The sequence below is a fragment of the Acartia tonsa genome, chromosome 11 (genome assembly GCF_053477335.1).
Source record: "Acartia tonsa isolate MP-2025a chromosome 11, ASM5347733v1, whole genome shotgun sequence".
NCBI lineage: Eukaryota > Metazoa > Arthropoda > Copepoda > Calanoida > Acartiidae > Acartia > Acartia tonsa.
Genome location: NC_137270.1, coordinates 46633317 through 46655213, shown reverse-complemented (window position 1 = coordinate 46655213; position 21897 = coordinate 46633317). Strand labels below are relative to the sequence as shown.

The window sequence follows — 21897 nt, the reverse complement described above, 5'->3', positions numbered from 1 at the left end:
TTAATCAGTATTCGCATTATTGGAATCAATATAATACAAAAGTACAATCTAATTATCCTTTAATAACTATAAATTAGAATTTTTTCAAAGGTATCAATTTAATATTTTCTAATACCCCCTATAATACACATCGGGTAATTATTTACTAAGTATATTTGCGATAACTTTTATTTAATAGATTCTTTCAATTTTTAACATTTACAAAACAGCCTGCTTTATTGCTTCAAGATCCATGTCAGATCTATATAGGAAATAAATGTCTATATATGAGCTCAAGTTTTCCAAGGAATAAATGTTTAAAACTCATAGTGCTCCAATAATCCATAATAAACTCCCATTGACCAGAACAATATCACCCATTATTTCACTACATAAAGAATAAATTCTTTTTTTTATTTCATGTTGCTATTTAAATTATATTGAAGTATTAAATTTATATTCATAAAAAAGAAAATTTAAATTAATAATATAGTAAATAAAAGAAAACTTAGTTTTAAAATAATTTGATACTAGCGATACGTGCGTAATGTGGTCAGATATTGAACTAAAATTTAACAGTTACCTAAACATTTTAACCCTTTCAGGACGATAATTTGAAATAAAAAATATTAGGATCCTAAAATATTTTAAAGAAAGAGGAAATACTTAAATACTTTAAACAGGGATAGTACAATGGAAGAAAAAGATTAATATTCAATCTAGCTAATAGCGGAATAATTTTAGAACGCCACCTCTAGTACCTAATAAAACTTAAGGTAGATATAAATTTGATTGCAAAAAAAGTCTTCAATTTATCCTTTAGACAAATAATTGTTTAGAACCAAATCTACTTTATAATTCACATTGTTTGTCCTTCCAGTTGGTACTTTTTTAGTGCTATTAGAGCATTGTAAAATTTCTGACTTGTACTTAAGAAAAGCATAAAAATATCGGGAATAGTCCCTTTAGTAACATCGACTGATAAGGGGCAATTCGTCGTATTTTTAAATGGCTTTTTATAGGTTAGATTATATTGGGTTAAGTGATTGCCCCACAGGGTTAGGTAATTGGCCCCGCAGGGTTAGAACCCCCCGCAGGGGCTTGAAATAGGAGAAAAGCTACTGTGAAAAATACGAAGAATCGCCCCATAAGTGCGATGTTACGAAAGGGACTATACCCAAAATATCTATATCAAGGTTTCGTGATATTTTATTTTTAACATATTTATGTATCTCTTTATTTTTCTTAATGATCACTAAACACCTAGTCTATAACTCAATTTGTCTGTTTGTCCATCCATGATTGTTTATGCTTTGCTACTTATGGATATTGCCATCCTTATTTCATTTGTAATTCTGAAACTGAAATTTAAATAATTAAGACTGACTAATTCCTGGCCAATCATATTTATCCACTGTTGAATTTCATTCTTGATGGAGGCCTTAAACTCGACTGTTGATACTAACATCCGTCCATACCTAGAATGCAGACAATTTTGGGGATTTTGGAGGCTAATTTTCAACAGTGCAGATAATGTTTTTAACATATATCCGTCCATACCTTTTAATGTAGATTTTTAGACATAGTTGTAACAAAAAAAATTGATTAAAATGATTAAAATACATAATAGACAGACATTGTATAGTTTAGATAAAATAGAATAAACTAAAAAGCTTGCTTGTCATCGGGGATTGTGTTTTATTTGAGTCTGAGCCACATTGTGGCATACCATAGACGTTAAAAACTGTTCCTAGGTGTGATTAATGATATGAATAATTTAAGTAATGGGAATACTTTGGCCCATAAACCTGCCAACTCATTAAAATGCACAATGGGTGATATAAGTTATCAGTGAGATCTAATGGACAGTCACTTACCCTTCCTTATGGAAGAATATATTTCATACCTGAATTCATTTGTTTCCGAGTCCAATTCAGCCTCAATCAGATTAAACTTTTTAAGTTCATTTTCAAAATCATAGATGCCGGGCTTGGCGTGCACAAAATCATACAGAAACTCATCTCTGCCAGTAAGAATAGCTGTATTATTTCTAAGAATGACTGCATATTTTTAAAATATATCATAACATGGATGAGAAAATGAGATAGAAAGCAGATGGTCAGCGAAATATGAGGGAGAAAAGAATATATGTATATTAAAAAATACCCGGACGGTCGGACAAACGTATGGACATTTCGAAATATAGAGTATTTTAGCTTCTAATAATCATTTGGTAAAAAGAACGCATTAACATTTTACAAATTTTAATAAAAAATAACTAATTATTTCACAATATTTTTTAAGGATAGCTGAAGAATGTTTTAAAAAGGATGGACACAGTTTTAAACAAGGATGACAACATCAATTAGTAGCAAAGCACAAAAAAGAGCATGGATAGACAAATAAAATACAGAGCAAATGTTTAGTAGTCATAAAAATAGTGAGGAATAAAACGAAAGATAAAGGATCGAAAATTATTAGAAATCACGAAACCTTCAGAAAGACACATATAATTTACATGTCTAAATAGCATGACTGAAGGACCGACGAACAAAATTAGTTGTATACCAGATGATCTTAAATAGCTTCCGAAAAAATCTCATTTCCCTATACCGATAAGTACTGACGGGCGGACTAGCGAACGGACAGAAAAAATACTTAAACAAATATAATAGCGAACACTTTGCTGTAGTCTAACATACGCTAATTATAAATGAGAAAGACTAAACTACATAACTTTTGTGTCGCTTTTGAGGAAGACGATTCCTATATGAAGTAATATAAAGGGAAAAGAAAAAGGGAAGGGGGGAAGAAACTCTTTTTAAAAGAGATGGGAGAAAAGGGAATTGTCTTCCTCAAAAGCGACACAAATGTTACGTAGTTTAGTCTTTCTCATTCTAAATTAAAAATCCAATGCTATTTTTTTCCTGTCTGTAGTCCAGACATGAGAGTAATTCATCCATCTCTTGTTGAAATTTGATAATTCCAATTTCAGACCTGAAAAAATTTAGATTATGGAGAGAAAAAAAACGTGTTTTCACAGAGGCTTTTGATATTGGTTATTTTAGGTTAGGTTGGATAAATGTTAAATGTTAAATGTTTAGAGCACCCATCAGGGGCTAGAAATAGGAGAAAAGGTACTGTGCAAATCCGACAAAACCCTCTACTTCGTTTTCTTTCCATGATCCAAAAAAATAAGGTCTCATACAACTAGCGGCTGCGTCCCTAGATCTAGGGGATATATATTGAAAAAGGTTTGAAGGCCTAAAACCATCATAAGACTAGAATAAAAAAATAGGCTAATACCATCCTTAGATATCTTTTAAGCTTCTCTAAAATAGTTTTGTTAACAATTCATAATATTATTTTTTAAAAACAAAACTAAATATTTCAATGTCTTTACTCGAAGTTATGTATTTGTTCTGTGTTAGAGAAAGTAGAAGATGCATTGGTGTTTAAAAATATCTTAGTTATATTATACAAAAGATTCAAATTTTTTCGGACATTCAATGAGGAATAAATCCAATTTTGTTATTCTATTGTGATTGTAACTTTAGGATACAACTAATATTTTTATGTATTTCACTTACCTGACATGCAGCTGGATAGCTGAGAAAAAGCTTTGGTGACTTCCTTGTTTTCCAACACCAGGGGATAAAAGTTGTTTGGCTTGGACTCAATCAATGGTTTCTTAGCCTTAAAAAATACGTTAAAATTCTACATAGGCTGCAGGGATGCTGCCACTTTTACCACTAGCAAAAATACTTAAGCTATTCATTTATCCATCCACCCATTCTCTCTCTCTCTCTCTCTCTCTCTCTCTCTCTCTCACACTCTCTTTCTCTCTCTCTATCTCTCTCTCTCTCTCTCTCTCTCTCTCTCTCTGTCTCTCTCTATCTATCTAATCTATCTATCAAGATATTACCTTTGCTGGATTATAAAAAACCAGCCCCTTCTTCTCCTGTCTTGGAGTGGAAACATTGTCTCTCTATCTATCTATTTATCTATCTATCTTCTATCTTTCTGTCTATATGATATTACCTTTACTGGATTATAAAGGACCAGCCCCTTCTTATCTTGTCTTGGAGTGGAAACATTGTCTCTCTATCTATCTATTTATCTATCTATCTTCTATCTTTCTGTCTATATGATATTACCTTTGCTGGATTATAAAGGACCAGCCCCTTCTTCTCCTGTCTTGGAGTGGAAACATTGTCTCTCTATCTATCTATTTATCTATCTATCTTCTATCTTTCTGTCTATATGATATTACCTTTACTGGATTATAAAGGACCAGCCCCTTCTTATCTTGTCTTGGAGTGGAAACATTGTCTCTCTATCTATCTATTTATCTATCTATCTTCTATCTTTCTGTCTATATGATATTACCTTTACTGGATTATAAAGGACCAGCCCCTTCTTATCTTGTCTCGGAGTGGACACACTGTCTCTCTATCTATCTATCTTCTATCTTTCTATCTATATGGTATTACCTTTACTGGATTATAAAGGACCAGCCCCTTCTTCTCCTGTCTTGGAGTGGAAACATTGTCTCTCTATCTATCTATCTATCTATCTATTTATCTATCAATCTATCTATCTTTCTATCTATATGATATTACCTTTACAGGATTATAAAGGACCAGCCCCTTCTTATCTTGTCTTGGAGTGGAAACATTGTCTCTCTATCTATCTATTTATATATTTATCTATCTGGCTATTACCTTTACAGGATTATAAAGGACCAGCCCCTTCTTATCTTGTCTCGGAGTGGACACACTGTCTGTCTTGGATGTTATCTTCTTTTTCTGGATCAGCTTGTCCCATTGTCCTACTCCCTAAAAAATAAGGATGACCATTTCCATAAAAGCGAAGCTTTAACAAATAAGTCAGATAAGATTGACAAACGAACATTAACAACTATGTAATTGTAGTGCAATATCACATTTAATAACTAAAATTATTTAGAAGTTTGAACAAAAATTCTGTAAAATCTATTCCAAAATGACTGAAATACAGGATCTTATTGAACATAATTCCATTTTTAGGCATAATTATAGAGATGCTTCACTTATAAAAATGTACCTAATAGTCCTATGAATCTACATGTGTCCAAATGAATCCAAAAATTATTTGAGTAGGTATATCTTATAAATTCTGTATTTAAGAAAGGGAAAAATCATCATGTTTAAAATATACATGTAAAAAGGCTTTGAAAATGTGATTGATAAAGTATTTCTGAAGGGCTGATTTGTAATGATTGTTATAGGTATAAAGTGAGGCCCTAATTTCTGGGGATAATGCAAAATGTGATCATACTCTACACAAACACAAGAAATGCAGTACAATATATTTTTAAAAAGTTTTCTTCTTTTTTTTTACAAAGTTTTAGGCATTGATATATACTGCAATAACAAGTGGTGGTGTCTATAGTCTTTATACTTAAAAATGTAACACCAATTGATGTAATAAAATAAGGACAATTGATTTCTTAAGTAGCGCAGCAATAACAGTAAAGTGTATTAAAATAAAAACAAATTTCAGTAAATTAAAAATCTACCAACAAACATTAAAAATGCATTTATTACTACATATATAAGGAATTAATAACCTATATCCTGATATAAAAGTAATTGTATGTATGTCTGTATGTCCTTCTGTCTAAATGTACCAAAATATGTCTGGACTGAAGATTCTTATTTCATAGTTCTTTAAAAAATAGTTTACATTAAATTTCTCTTCTACTTTTTAGAGTGCTGCAAAATGCCTCAAGGGCCGCAGCCGCTACTGACATTCCAATGTGCTGTGGTTTTGTTAAAAATCACAACTTTATGCCTAGCTTGAAGTGTTAATGATTTTGACGCTTATTGCATGTTCAACTTGGTTTTGCGCATAAAAAATTTGGACATTCACCGAGGATGGGTATCTTCATAGAAATACTTAATATTATTAGGATATCTTTCTTATTATGATATCTTAACTTAAAATGTGTAGTCTGTACAAAAAAAACTCTCAATAACAGCTCTTGTCTATTTGAAATGGATAGCAAAACTTTACAAAGAGAAATTGCTTCTATAAAATGAAAAGTTTTCAGTTATACTTTTTATAGATAAACATTTAAGCTAATCATAAACAGTGCAGTTGTATCAATGAATATATATATTACATATTTAGTTCGTTTTTTTCATGTGTGTGTTATATACATACATTGTTAGATATTTTTTTTTTAGACTTTATAAAATAATTATTCTAAGGAACAAAATAAGTTTCTTGACCATTGCAAAATTTTTGCCATGAAAACAAAATTCAAAGTTACCATTGCGGTAAAACAAAGGCTAGATTCATAAATTTATTTTGTATTAAACATTTCATTACAAAACTAAAAATCTAGTTTATGTATATGACTAAAACCCTGCAAAGTTGTTTTTAACCTAACCTAATCTAATTGTTGCCAAAAAATTCAAAAGACTTTTAACTTTTTGGTTTATAACTTTAAAGATATAAAGCCAAAACTATTTTCAAATATGTATTACTATATCAAATACGACAAATACGACACAGACCAAATTATGTCAAAAAAAATCTATGTGACGTCATAAAAATGAGGCAGATTAGAGGAGAAGTCGAAAAAAAAACCCTAAAAAAGAGACGAATAATCCCTCATTTTTATGACGTCACATAGAACATTTTTGACACAATATACTATGATAATATACATACAGATACCCAAAAAAGTATCATAAAAAATAACCAAAAAGTATTTATGATTTTCATCATTAAATCCATTCTAGAATGTGAACAATGCCTGTTAAACTTTGTAAACTTTTATGATGGATTTTCAAAGAAAAAATATTCTGACAATCCAAAAAGCAAGAATGGTAATTTTCATTCGTTTCCGTAACTCACTTTTTCGTTTTTATCAATAAATTTAAGACGTATTAAGATCTAAATTGACCAAGCTAGTATTGATTGATTCACTTCTACAAGAAAATACTAAAAATAGTTGACTTATGTAAATAAAATGAATTTATGGTGAATAGGGAAAGCATAGATTGAAACATTGAAATTGATTTACTTGGCTGTTAGGAAAAGTAGCATTTACACAACAGATCTATAGTATAGATGTATATACAGACAACTACCTCCCTTTCTTTTTCAAAGACCTCTTTTTTCTGCTTTTAAATTATTTCTGCTACTTTGCTGTGTAAATATAAGCGACACCATTGGTTGATTTTTAATGACCCAATAGAAAGGTTACACAAGGCGGTTAGGATAAGGAAATACAGTAATTTAACCCTTTCTCCCTCTAGTATTTTACTCTAATATTTACACTGCCATGAATTAAAGATATAAAACAAGGAAAAATAAAGTCAAAGCTGACCTTATTCACTGAGAGTATCATATTGCCAGCATTTATCAACAAAACTTGGATTTCTTCCAAACTTGGATGGACCTAAATAAAAAAGCTATCAATCAACTATTTAAATTTATGTCGAAGCAGCTTAATGTGCCTAAAACATGACGTCAAACAATACAAATGACCAATGATAGGCCAATAAAAATTTTAAATAATTTGGTCAATTAAAATGTTTACTGGCCTTTCATTGATCATTTGTGTTGTATGACGTCAATTTTATTGACAATAAAAGTTGATTGATAAATTTACTTATTTACCATTTCTTAAGCTGTTTGGGTTGAAAACTAGTATCTATATTAAGCATCTATCTTTCTACTTATCTATCTCAATATTAGATATCTCAAGAACAGTTTTAAGTTTAAAACTATATTATATTCTGAGTATCTATCTATATATTAATCTATTTACCTCAATATCATGTATCTCAAGAATAGTTTTAAGTGTAAAACTATAATCTATCCTGAGTATCTATCTATCTATTCATCTATTTACCTCAACATTAGGTATCTCAAGAACAGTTTTAACTTCTAAGCTATAAACTGTTCTGAGTATCTATCTTTCTATTAATCTATTTACCTCAAAATTAGGTATCTCTAAAACAGTTTTATGTTCAAAACTATGTTATATTCTGAGTATCTATCTATCTATTCATCTATTTACCTCAACATTAGGTATCTCAGGAACAGTTTTAAGTTCAAAAATATCTCTAAAACTGTTAGGTATATCTAAAGTTGTTTTGGTCTAAAATTATAATCTGCACTGAGCATCTATCTATCTATTAATCTATAAAGCCAATATTAAATGGGATATTGTTTCTTTGCAACCTACTTTTGATCCTGGATCTAACAAGTGTCAGCTTTGCTTAATGGAGAAAGTTTCAATTCTCAATTCTGACAAAAACTCATCTATCAACAAGCGGCATGAAATTTTCTCTAAATGTATTCATAGAAGAAATCATCTTTTGGCCAAACTGTAGCTGTTTAACATAGTTCTTTTTTATATTTTGTAATACAATTTTTTTAAAAATCCTCTAAAACATTTGTAAAAAATCTACGTATTTAGTTTTAATGAAAAAAATAGTTTCTTTCTGATGATTGCAAAAGCATGAAACTCTGAGTAAAAGAAAATAAAAATTTAAGATAAAATGTTGTTTTACTTTTAAGTATCTATTAATCTATTTACTTCAACATTAGGTATCTCAAGAACAGTTTTCAGTTCAAAACTATAATTAGTTCCATCCTCTTCTTCAAAATCAAACAACTCTCTAAAACAGAAAAATTTTGTTCATAATAAAAAAGAAGAAAGTGCATTATAGTAATTATATAATAAATTATTTATTAAATGTAATGTTTGAAATAATTGTTTACCTTTTCTGAGAATCTTGAATTACTAATGAGAAATATTTTGTGAGTCCCTTCAGTGAATTTTTGGTTATTGTCTCGAGCTTTTCAAGGATTTTCCTAGAAATAATCCATAAATATCGTTTGTCGCTATTACACAAGGTACCCATTTGAGCACTGATTTGCCCCCTCCATTATTGTGAAAACAAGGATGACAACATCCATAAGTAGCGAAGCACAAAAAATCGTCGATGGGAATATACAGGTAGATTTAAAAGGTTTTTACTAAAATCAAGAATAGATTTATTGGATAAAATAAACATGAAACCTTGTTTTATTTTGCATGATGACGATGGTCAAAGTAAATTATATTAAAGATGCTCATAACAATGGGAGAAATTATTTTGATACTGAAATACCATAAAAGTTTGAAAATTGCATCAAAATAAACAAAGATATGGGGAAATATGTAAAACATATAAAAATAGCCAAAAACCTGATAAAAGGCAGTCTGGCCGTCATGGCTGTTTTATTAAAACGACAAAAAATTTAATTTTTAAATCCTTAACTTAAAAAATTTGGAAAATCAGACCATATACACTGAAGATATGGAAAAAAGTGTTAAATATATAAAAATAGCCTAAAACCTGCCAAAAAGGCAGTCTGGCCGTCATGGTTATTTTGTTTAAAAGACGGGAAATTTAATTTTGATATCTATAACTAAAAAATTTTGAAAATCGGACTATAAACACTGAAGATATGGAGAAAAATGTTAAATATATAAAAAAACAGCCTAAAACCTGCTAAAAAGGCAGTCTGGCCGTCATGATTGTTTTCTTTAAAAGACGGGAAATTTAATTTTGATATCTATAACTGAAAAAATTTTGAAAATCGGACCATAAACACTGAAATTATGGAGAAAAATGTGAAAAATATAAAAATAGCCTAAAACCTGCTAAAAAGGCAGTCTGGCCTTCATGGTTGTTCCTTTAAACGACGGGAAATTTAATTTTGATATCTGTAACTGAAAAAATTTTGAAAATCGGACCATAAACACTGAAGATATGGAGAAAAATGTGAAAAATATAAAAATAGCCTAAAACCTGCTAAAAATCGGTCCGAACGCCAATGATGTTTTATAGTCAATTGTGCTCCTTAATGATGGGAATGTTGTCAAAAAATTTCAGCATTCTATCTTTTATAGGAGCTGAGTAAATCCCATTTCCCCCATAGCGTTACGGACGGACGGACGGACGGACTGACTGACGGACGGACGGACGGACGGACAAAGTGTATTATAGAGTAGCTTCGCTACTAAAAATTTAGATAAAAAGAGGTTAGGGAAGAAAGTTTTACGTTTAGTTGATAGGTTGTATAGAGTACTTGGTAGACCAACCCCTCCCCCCCACGTGTTTTAATTTTTCTTTTATGTAAGAGGCAGGTACATTTCTAAATTTAAAAAAAGTAATTTAACAGTAGATGAAAGTCTTTTTTCATAATTCTTGTGACCTGCTGTAGTTTTTTCTGATGTCCATAGCAACTTTGTTCAACAGAGCTAACTGTTCAGTTTCCCTTAATCACATAATTAATAGGGTTGGGCCGGATACTTTTTTGGCCGGATACCGGATATCCGTTATTCGGATAGTTTTAATATCCGGTATCCGGCCGGATATCTGGCCAACGCTGGATATCCGGCAAATTACCGGATATCCGGAAGTAAAAATCAGCCAGATATACGGTATCCGGATAGTTTCAATATTCGGTAACCGGCCGGATATCGAAAATGGCCGGATATTCGGCCAAACCAGATATCCAGCCCAACAATAATAATTAATAAGATAAATATGGTCTGTCTGTATGTCTGTCTGAACCATTTTGTTGGAAATGTGATTTTGTCAGCTGCTATGCAAGAAAGCTAGCTGTAAAACTTTATACAGATTCTCTGTACCAATGTACATTCATAATTTGTTCTAGAAAATATAATCAAAAGCCTATTTTTATGCATGTGCAAACTTACAATAATAGTAAAACTACTTACTTGACAGAGAGATGTTCGTTGCTGGCTGAATTATTACTTCCCATACTCTTACTTGGCATATTTACTCTTAACAATCAATCAATCAATAAACTAAGCAATATTGCAAAAAAATCATTATTTCAGAAATCCGCTAAAACTATTTGTTTCTCACATAGTTATAGCTTTCTTAATGTTTTTTATATGAAAGAATTTTTTACTACTTTTCTTTTTTCTCTATGCTTTTATATGAAAATAAAATGTAACAAACTTTGTAAAAATTTGTGAATTTTTGTTGTTGAAAGTTTGCTTTTTAATATAGTATTCATTTATAAGGTACATAAATTGTTTCAAAACTATAAATTAATGTAGTGTAACGCATGTCATACAAATACAAAATATTCTAGGTCATTCAAAAAGATGAAAAATACTATAGTTAAAGGGTGTTAAAATAAAAACCAATCGCTTCACTTTTTTCAATATAAACCTTACAGTTTTGGTCCAAAACTAATAGAAAATAATACAATACATGCCCAAGCAATTACGATGAGAAAACAATATTGAATTTGAATCTACTTACCCTTCCAGAGCCCTAGAGCTTAAGACCTAGCCCTTGCAGAGAAATTTGCCCTACGCCGAAAGTGCATATTTTATTACAAATTTGTCTTTTTAAAAACCAATCGCTCACAATATGAACCACCATAAGTACTTAAAATCTTGTAGATAGACCCCATAATGTTTGGAGTTTTTGATGGGGCATGTAAAGACCTTTCTTTAGACACCTTAACAAGGTTTCTAACACAATCTTAGCCAATATGGCATCAAAAAGATCGACCTGGCAATCATCAAGAACTAGAAATAGACAGAGCCGTTATGCCTCAAAGTTGGATGGGAATGTCTTTTTTATGTCAAATTGGCATAGATTGAGTTAGAAACCTTGTTAAGGTGTCTAAAGAAAGGTTTTTACATGCCCCATCAAAAACTCTAAAATTATGGGGCCTGTCCCCAAGATTTGAAGTACTTATGGTGGTTCAAATTGTGAGCGATCGGTTATTTTTTTAACACCCTTTATGTATTCTAAACTAATTATCCAGAAACATGTTTTATGTATGTATGTGGTATGTAGATCTGTAAAGGGAAAGGACAATATATGGTAAATCAATCTACTACCTCACCATAATGAGTGTGAAGTTATGCCTTAGAACTTTTATGGTGAGTAAAGTCAAACATGTAGATTGTATAATTGTCCTCTCCCCCAAAAAGTTATGTAGTTTCTCTAGAAATGTGTAATTGTTATGTAATAGTATACCTAGGCTTTACTTTTAAATCATTTTCCCTGTATTAAAAATACAAGAATAGATTACTTATTGTTTGTATGAAAATTTAAATTCAAATAAATTCTAAAAATTAGGAAAACATACCTTGATTGTAATTGGTCAGAAATATCAGTTGGATAATTTTCTAAAATATGAAGAAATTTTTTTTTATTTTTATTGTGGGATCTTAGATGGACTAAACTTTACATTACTTATAAAGATTGTTTTAGATTATAAGTTTGTATTAACCAGCAAAGAATTTGTTTAAACCTAATACAATAAAAAAATATGTAAACAGTAATAATTATATAGTATAAAAAATTTGGAAATGCTTTTCTTTAAATAAATTATTACCCCCGGTCTTATCTATTTATGAAAGTGCTACAAAATTACAAAAAGTTACCCATAGCCAAATTAATTATGTCTTCAACAGCTTCTTCAACCATCAAACTTTTCTGCTCTAAAATCTGTGTACCAACCTATTTATTTCACACATGAAATATGCAAAGGAGTTTGTAATTATAATTTATATCTTTTGCATTTTTTAAGAGAAAGGAACAAGAAATAGTTGATATACAAATTATATCATTATATTTGTGTAATGTTTTAAATGTCATTTTATACTGGATTAAACAAAATCAATTTTTAAGATCAATTTGAAACTTATTAAGTTTATTGAACACTAAATGTTTTACAAGAACAAGTAAAAATCTTCAACTCAAGTCATAGATTAAGTTGTATATAACCACTTATGTATTATTTTATTAAACCACTAAGCTAAAGACTTTTTCTATTAACTAACCTCATTTAAGTGTGAACTAAGCTAAAGATCAAAAATATTACTTTTGGAAAAAATGAATGTGGTAAAAAGCAAAGCATTATTCTTAATCAAAATTTACAATTCAGCTTACTGCGCAGAATTAGTTCAATAATGCAAAAAATCAAGAAAAATAATGTTTTAAAATTTAAAAAATACCTACCTTACATTTTTCTTTCATTATCGACATAAACTTTTCAAATGACCAAGCTTCCCTAAAAACAAATATTCTTTCTAAATAACTGGTATTAAAATTAATGGTACAAAATTAATAATCTAATATTAAACACCCACGATTGTGGCTCAACATATAGCCCATCCATTCGTCATCAGGGAGGTGATAGATTCCAATCATAACTAAAGATGTTAAAATGGTTCTTACTGTTGCTATGTCAGGTGCGCCACATAAATAGTAAGAGTAGGGTTATGCCTTGGCCAATAAACAGGCGCAACTCATACTGTGCAATCAAAAAGGTTGGTTGTCTGTTGGATGTTACATAACCTAATAACCTTGGGTGTTAGAGTATAACATCCCATTACACATGGGTGATGCTCTAAATTCTCTAGATGATCACTTGAAGAAGAATTTTGTAAGATAAAATACCTTTTAGGAAAGAGATATAATTCCACATTATCCATACTATCAAGAATAATATTAATTCTGTTGTTGTAGATATCATTTATCCTGTTTATCAAATCCTAAAAGCATACATTAAAATTTTAGAAGCAATTGATTGAAGTTTGCCTTTAAAAAGTATAAAAGTAGCCCTCTAATACTTCATATTATCTTTATTTTTCAATAGTAAATATTTGTACTTGGATCATCAATAAGATTACTTTGATGAAATGAAAACTTAACCTATAACCATGAAGTGTACCTGAAATTTAGACATTTCCTCCAGAATTCTGTCACAAAAATGGACAACATCCTTTCTCACCCAATCAATAGATTCTAAAAGTAAAGTTTTGAGAATTAAGGTGTAATTATTGATTAGTTGTTTCTAAACTAATAGTTTTGTGGATGTATATCAATTCATCATCCCTTATCTTATTTCTTAAGATCATAGGCTATATCTCAATTTTGTAATAGTTGCTACATTTGTAATGTTTAATAAAATTTTGCCTAAAATAAAAGAAAAACTGACCTAATCCAGGTTGGAGCAGGCCTCTGATGGCTTGCAGGTATGGTGAGAATAATTTCTTTATTTCAGGAACAACAGAGCCAACAGCTGTATTATAGGCAAGCAACAGGGTCAGCACTCTTGTTCTATATACATTGATAGAAGATTTGGTGCTTTCCCTCAAAGTGTCAAAGTACAGAAACTCCTCCATCATTATTTTTACAAAAATGTAAAAAGAGAGAGGTAGGTCTATATTTGTGGGGCCCCTACCCTGCGAGACTACCCTGTACCCAATATAACCTAACCTAACCTGGCTTCAAAAAAGAAAAACAACCAAACGATCAACTACCCCTTCCTTTATTTTCAATTTCTTTCAAAATAAGAAGTGGGGGGGTTGTGTTTGCTTGGGAACTTTGAGGGAAACCACTGAATTATTGATAAAGAACAGTGCTGAAATGCATTCTATGTATTACAATGTTGAGGTAATTACAAAATTAGATAGGTATGTAAAAATTTATATTTACAAGAAAATCATTCCCATAAACATTTACTTATCTATATTATAATAAATATTGTCACCTGTGCCCATAAAATCTTTGTTTATTTTGCACCAGGAGTTGATTTATGCTTGGTAAGGGTATATCCAGTTTAATCAACTTTTCTGATTCCTAAATTATAATCAATCACTCACAGTAAGATTAAAAATACTGTCTCAAAATCAAAATGAATAAATACAGTGTATTTAAGATAAAAAATGAGAGTAATCCAGTTATATTGAAATTAATTATTGAATGAATTGTCTCAAAATTAATTTATATCTTTTCCCTTTCTGATACTAGTGTAATGGTCTACAAACTAAATTCCTATAAATTCTATAAACTAATTTTCATGGAACAATATCTATTTTTATTATATTTCTCTGAAAAAACAATAGCAATAGTCCTAAATTGAGACATTTAAAAACTTTTTCTTTAAGTAAACATAAATGCAACAACTTATTCATTCGATTAGAAATTTTTTCAATTTATAAACTTCACAAAATTTTTTTTATGATTTTATCATTACAATATCAAACTAACAAAGTGAATTATAGAGGAACAAAGCATTACAGAGATAATCTAGGACAACACAAAGAAGTCAACTTGAAGAATACTGTTATGAAAACTTGAATAATACTTTATTTAGTTTTTGTTTGTTTGTTTGTGTATTTTTTAAGAAAGATAATTAAAGATTGAAATTAATTTAAACTAAACTTTAATAAAAAAACAAGTTAGTAAACTCAAAGCCTTTTTTATCATGGTCTACAAATTTTTCTGCATTAGATTTTTCCACTAAAAAGACAGACTGTATTTTTGTTTAAAATACAGTTTTTAAAAGAAAATCTCATTAAATGCAATTATATTAAACTATGCTTTTTAAAATGAGTTGAATTATATTTTTTTACTAAATAAACCAATTTAGATAGAAAATCTGAGAATGTATGTTTTTGTCATTATGTATGCTGTCATATTAATATAAAGTATACTTGTTGGTGATTTTTGTAACACCACTTTTTTAACTCTGAAAATGAACTGTGCTATAAACTAGTTTTGTGCTTCTATTATTATATACTTTATCCAATAACAATTTAGGTTTGGTTTGGCTCAAAATCAACAATCTTTCTGACTCCTAAAGAAGGAAAAAAAACAGCTTCAAAAATATTTGAGTCATAAAAATAAAGAAAGTAGAATTTCATCAATTTTAAGTAAAAATAATACAAATAAAAATTATGTATACAATCTTTTAAAAGTCAAAATATTATTAACAACAAGGATAATAACATCAACAAAATTACAAAAGAAGGTGTATCAACTTTATTTTTTATTGCTAGCCGGTTCTTTTAGTAAGTAGTAGATGTAAAATTTATCATAGAATTCAGATATGCAATCGGTTTTTTTTGTAGACCTCTTATTTTTTAAGTAATTTAAGTTTTTTAAAAAAAGATTAAGTCGATTTTAAGGTACTAAAACGCAACAAAAAAAAGGAAGAAAATGTCCATTATGTACAAAAATAGTAAGATCTTTAATTTGACACCTTACTTTTTGAATTTTGTCAGGTAATTATTGAAAAAATTAATTATTTTAAACCCACGAGAATAAAAACTTTGAACTTAATTTTATCATTTCACAGGTAAAAAAATATGGGTTCATATATACCTTTAGAATCAGAAAAATATTACGAATCTATTGTAAGCAAAATTGAAAAAAAGTAAAAAAATAAAAAATGAACAAATGGCCAATTATATTTTTTGTTCAGGCAACACTTTCGTCTTCCTTTTTTTACCCCCTCTTTACCCCCTCTTTACCCTCTTCCCATTTTTATACTCAATTCAAGAATTAAGACGTTGCCTGTATAATGTAATATAATATTTTCATATAATTCCTTTTATTGTAGTTTATATACTATATTGTAAACTTTTTTTTCAATTTTGCTTACAATGGATTCGTAATATTTTTCTGATTCTAAAGGTATATATTAACCCATATTTTTTTACCTGTGAAATGATAAAATTAAGTTCAAAGTTTTTATTCTCGTGGGTTTAAAAAAATCGATTTTTTCAATAATTACCTGACAGAATTGAAAAAGTAAGGTGTCAAATTAAAGATCTTACTATTTTTGTTCATAATGGCCATTTTCTTTCTTTTTTTTGTTGCATTTTAGTACCTTAAAATCGACTTATTTTTTTTTTTAAAACTTAAATTACTTAAAAAAATAAGAGGTCTACAAAAAAACCGATTGCATATCTGAATTCTATGAAAAATTTTACATCTATTACTTACTAAAAGAACCGGCTAGCTATAAAAAAAAGTTGATACACCTTCTTTTGAATTTTATAGAATTTTTGGGTATAGTCCCTTCCTGGCAACGCCTTTTAAGGGGCGTTTCTTCGAATTTTCACAGTAGCTTTTTTCCCTATTATTAGCCCCTGCTGCATGGGGGCTCTAACCCTGCGGGGTAATCACTTAACATAACCTATCAAAAGCTATAAAAATATAATGAATCGCCCCTAAATAGGCGTTGTGACGGAAGGGACTATACACGAATTTTTTTATTAGTTTCCATTAAAAAGTAAAATTTATATTTTGAAATCATTCAACTTCAAATTACAAGTCAATATAAAAGTAAACCTTTAATACAAATCTCACATTATTAATAAATACAAAAAAAAATATTTTTTTTTTAAATCTAGAATTAGAAATTTATATCTTATTAGTTTTAAAAGAAGATAACCCTCAACCTTCAAAAACCGTTAGATTGTCTGATTTGAGTATCTAAATATAAAGAAAGAAATTTAAATAATAATTAAAAAATGAACAATGTCTTACCTTGAGAAGATTATAAAAATCAGAGTCAAAATTCATCACAATGTCCCCTACCACATTTTCTGCCAAGATTGGCATCGCCATTTTACTTTCAATTTCCCTAAATTAGATTTGAATAATGTTTTCAAAAGACAAACATCAATTTTCAACAGTTGCAATAATTTCTGTTTGTTTTCTTTTAATATTCTCTTGTAATTAAATGTTTTAACTTTGTATGATATTTTATTTATATTCTATTTTTGATTTAGTAGCAAGGGTATTCTATAACTCACGTTGTCTGTCCGCATCTAATTTATTCACTCGGCCGCTATTTAAAGTAGAAGGTTAAATATTTTCTTCCTCACCTATGATCCTGATCAAGTTTAATGCCCATCGTACGTAGGTTTATCGGTCATACAAAGAGGAAATACAACTTATTTAGCTGTCATTGAAGATAGAAAGCTGAATTTTATTTTAAAGATTCTGCTCAATAATGTCCATCTACTCAATAGCTCACTTTGATTTGTTTATCTATAAATTACATTTTTATTTATAAAAATTAATTGTATTAGATAGGATCGTTTGGGTGTGTTTGCGTAAAGTCACGTGACTTTAGCTATGATAAAAATTCATAAAGTTGATAATACCTTATAGTAGGATTTTGAGCATTCCATTTAGTTTGAACTTTTAGCTCATACTGCATCAATGTAACTCCTAAAAAAAAGGTACATTTAGCAATCTGCGTATACTTTTGAAATCTATTTTTGTAATGTGAGGGATAAGACAATTGACAATTGCCTCCCAATGTTCAGATATATTTATGTATCTTTTTTTTGGTCCTATGACAAACGCAGGAGTCCCAAACGTCGGAGTGGACAAACGCAGGAGTGGACACTTAACCTAACCTAACCTATTTTAGACCATCTTATAGGTTTTTCAAATGCCTAACACCTGCGGGGGGCTTATTAGTACATTCATATCTTTACCTAACCTAATCTGCATAGAAATACTTTATCAAATGAATATTTTAGCACCCCTGCGTTTGTCAACTCCCACGTTTGGGACTCCTGCGTTTTTTTCTGGAACCTTATTTATCTTACTATATTAAATTTAATTGCTTGATAAATGAAAATTTCTTTTAACACAATTTGAAAAAATAACAGTTACCTGTATCATTGAATTGTTTCACTAATTTGTTATATTCTGGCATTTGTCTGTTATTTATAATTAAATTATATTTTAAGTTTAACAGTGAAGACTAAAATTTCCATAGGTTCCTTATTACACTAGTTCCAAAAGTTTTAAAGTGACGATTTCTTATTCGATGGCAAATTTTATTGAATGTTGTATGGCTTGTTCATTAAGTTGAGTGTCCAAATGTTTTAACCATTAATTGTAATCTGCAGAACGGAGTATTTGTGTATCATCATTGGGGATGTACATCAATTTATCGGCCATTGTCTTATCCCTTTAGATCCTTGGTAGTTTCTGTACTGTAAAGGTGGAAATTAATGAAAATATTGACTTTTCTCTTTTAGGGTTCTAAAATCCAAAAAAAAATATTTTTGTATGTTGAAACACTGATTATTCAAATCTTTAGAATCCTAAAAGAATTTGATTTTTAATAGTCTAAAAAATCCTTTTTACTCTAAATTGAAGTAAGGCTATTTAGTGTATTTAGTTTATATATCAATATATAAATCAAATAATTCCTTGCCCACAAAATCATAGTGGGTGTTCAGCGTAGTGAATGTTAATTATAAAGTAGCATTGCTACAGTAAAACTAGAAAGTGTAAAGTTGTAATGATTTAATTTCCTAAAAGTTTCCATTTCTTCAAACTTTAGAATAAACAGCCTGATATTTTAATATTATTATCTTTTAGTAAACAACTTTAATTATCAATGTCTAGAATTAAAATAATAAGAAATAATAAAAATAATGTTTGATTGTTTTGATATATGGTTTATCATTTGAATGTAAGGTTCAATGTTCAATGTTCAATGGCAAACCGACACTTTGATTGCACAACGCTTGTCTGCAAGACCTTTTACTGAAATTAATAATAAACAAAGCATCTATCATAGCTGCTATACAAACTAAAGATACTTATAGAGCATATGTTGGGAATTCATAAAATTAAGTTGTGTGTCCTTAAATAGTTTAAGCAACGAAAGTCAGACAGACAAACGTATTGATATTAAAAGAATAGCTTTGCTACTACAAATTCTATCGAATACTAAAAAATATTCCTGAGATGTTCAACCATTGATCTCACCCAATAAATTTTTCCAGAAGCCGACGGGAAATTTCTAAAAAAATTAATAGATTTTCACTCTTCAGATTATTACTAAATGGTTATTTTTTTAAAATTTTTATCTAAATCTTACATAGCTTTTTGAAGTCAAAAAAATTTCCCTCTTACTCTTTTTTTGTCAAAAGCCTGACAAAATCTTTAGAAAGATGGTGTTAGTTAGACTGAAAAGTCTCCAAAATAAAAGGTTGAAAAACTATAAATTTATTAATTGATACTTCAAAAAGCAAAGTTATCCTTATTAACGGCTTTGTTAAAGTCTAAAAGACACAAATTACTTGAAGAATGATTGAATGTATAAATGAATGTACAATATACGTGGATATTATGACAGGGTTTCTCAATTTAGATTGGTAACTTGGACATCTATTATCACTTCGTTCATCCAATCTGAGGGTAGGGGATGGGGTAAGGAGGGTTAATAAGGAGATCGATATTTCAGCCAGCTTATCACTTGATTATCTGGTGTAAGATCCAAGTTATAAATAAATTCATTACTACTTAATGCATATAACTTACCTAATCAATGGTGGATTTGCCGTTTGTCTTTTGAACGAAGTCATAATTCTTTCCATTTCCTAAACATTTTTTTTTTACAGGACTTATCTTTGTTTTTGGGAGATTTTTGGAATGAATTTCGAAGATCTTTAAAACAAGATTAAAAATATTATGTAGATTAATTACCTTTCTAAATGTATCAATCATACGGTAATATTTCTCGTTCATTCCTTGTAGAGGCAAAACCTAAATAATAAATTATTGTAATTACTTATAAATTCTTGATCTAATGCAGTTCACGGTTACGATTATCTCCAAACATCTATGAATTTCAATGGCAGCTAGCTGCCAAACATTTCAACGTTTATATCCATCACTCACGCCGTGTTAAGTTGCGTAAGAAGACCTATAAATAATCTGGAATAGCCAAGATCCAATAATGAACAGGGAAAGCTTCATTGAAGAAAATAAGATAATCGTTACCAGGAATATTTTTACCGTGAACTGCAATAGATCCTTAATTCTATATATGTTTTTTTTAATACTAAACACACTATGATTCTTAATCAACCAATTACGAGTAAAGACATACCAATCAGAATTTCCCTTGATTCCCATCAAAACCTACAAAAACTTTATAAAAACCTGTGCAAGTTTTTCAAATCTCTGTAGGTATTGAAACGCATGAGGGGTGTCCCAAATATCATCATACGCCCCTTCTAACTTCTCTTGTAGTCTAAAATATATATTTTTATCATATGATAAAGCTGGTTCCAAAAAGATGTAAGATTGAAACCAGTTTTGTTAACCCCGAGTGCCGAAGGCATGAGCTAGCAAATGGTGTTAAAGCCATACTGGAAATGCTCATAATCTATTTTGTATATATAAATTGTCTCAGAATATTATACTAATGTGATTTGAATGAAAATATTAACGATGGAAACAGTCAGTCAGACAGACAGACAGATCAAATTATAATTTCCGAATAAATTGATTTGTAGATTCTATTTAATAGAAATTTGAAATTAACTTACTTTTCAGAGATATCTTCCATTCTCAGCAGAAAATCGCTGTAGTCCTGTGTTGCAATAAATCTCTTATATTTAGTTTCTATTATGTAAAACAGAAAGCAAGGATGACAACATTCATTAGTAACGAAAAGCAAAATGTTTATGGATGGATAAACGAACAACCTGAATTTAAGAATGTTCTATTGACTTGAAAAAAGGTAATACACAATAAATCATTTAAATCACGAAACCTTTTTATCGACAACCCGACGGACCAAGTAAATTATAAACTGGATGCTCATTGATACAGGGATGTCTATCTTAAAAAGCAACTGAGAAAACCCAATAGCGGGACTGACAGACTGACAGACAAGGTGAATGATAAAGAAGCTTTGCTACTATAAAGTAACTTTAAATTCAATTTCAGATGTAAGAGGTAATGAACATTTTTTTATTTGTTAAATAAATAATTCAATAATTTGTTATAATACAGATATATTGCATTCCTTGTCATACATCGTGTTCCTGAAAAGCAAAAAAAAAAATATTAAATATAAAACTGGGCTGTTAAATGCGTTTTAAACAACGTATTTCATTAATAATTAGACTTTTTCTAAGAGGAAAAATATGATTCACTAAAATTAAACCAAGAAAAGACAGAGGAGAAATTTTAAAATATAAAGTATTTTCTCGTATTAATTCGAATCATGTTAACACACCATTTATGACAC

General features: G+C 29.4%; 1 protein-coding gene and 2 long non-coding RNA genes across 3 annotated transcripts; all 3 read right to left on the bottom strand.

Moving 5' to 3' along the window:
- Positions 1-48: 48 nt before the first annotated feature.
- Positions 49-2173, bottom strand: LOC145331330 (uncharacterized). The gene is made up of 4 exons (XR_013883707.1): positions 2146-2173; positions 1886-2039; positions 1367-1457; positions 49-66 (listed from the first exon to the last, which is right to left on the bottom strand). It is a non-coding gene; the product is annotated as an uncharacterized LOC145331330 (long non-coding RNA).
- Positions 2174-2881: 708 nt separating this feature from the next.
- LOC145331329 (dynein axonemal heavy chain 5-like) lies at positions 2882-18555 on the bottom strand. The gene is made up of 19 exons (XM_080175945.1): positions 18513-18555; positions 17993-18059; positions 17370-17466; positions 14584-14672; positions 14029-14150; positions 13762-13835; positions 13488-13582; positions 13047-13098; positions 12470-12545; positions 12172-12211; positions 10775-10840; positions 10246-10308; positions 8764-8856; positions 8579-8660; positions 7889-7948; positions 7361-7432; positions 4704-4817; positions 3570-3675; positions 2882-2976 (listed from the first exon to the last, which is right to left on the bottom strand). Exons 1-19 carry the CDS (start codon positions 18553-18555, stop codon positions 2882-2884), a joined length of 1506 nt encoding a protein of 501 aa, XP_080032071.1.
- A 1040-nt stretch (positions 18556-19595) lies between these two features.
- On the bottom strand, positions 19596-20892 carry LOC145332784 (uncharacterized). Its single transcript, XR_013884310.1, has 4 exons — positions 20802-20892; positions 20343-20402; positions 20178-20236; positions 19596-19656 (listed from the first exon to the last, which is right to left on the bottom strand). It is a non-coding gene; the product is annotated as an uncharacterized LOC145332784 (long non-coding RNA).
- Positions 20893-21897: the final 1005 nt, after the last annotated feature.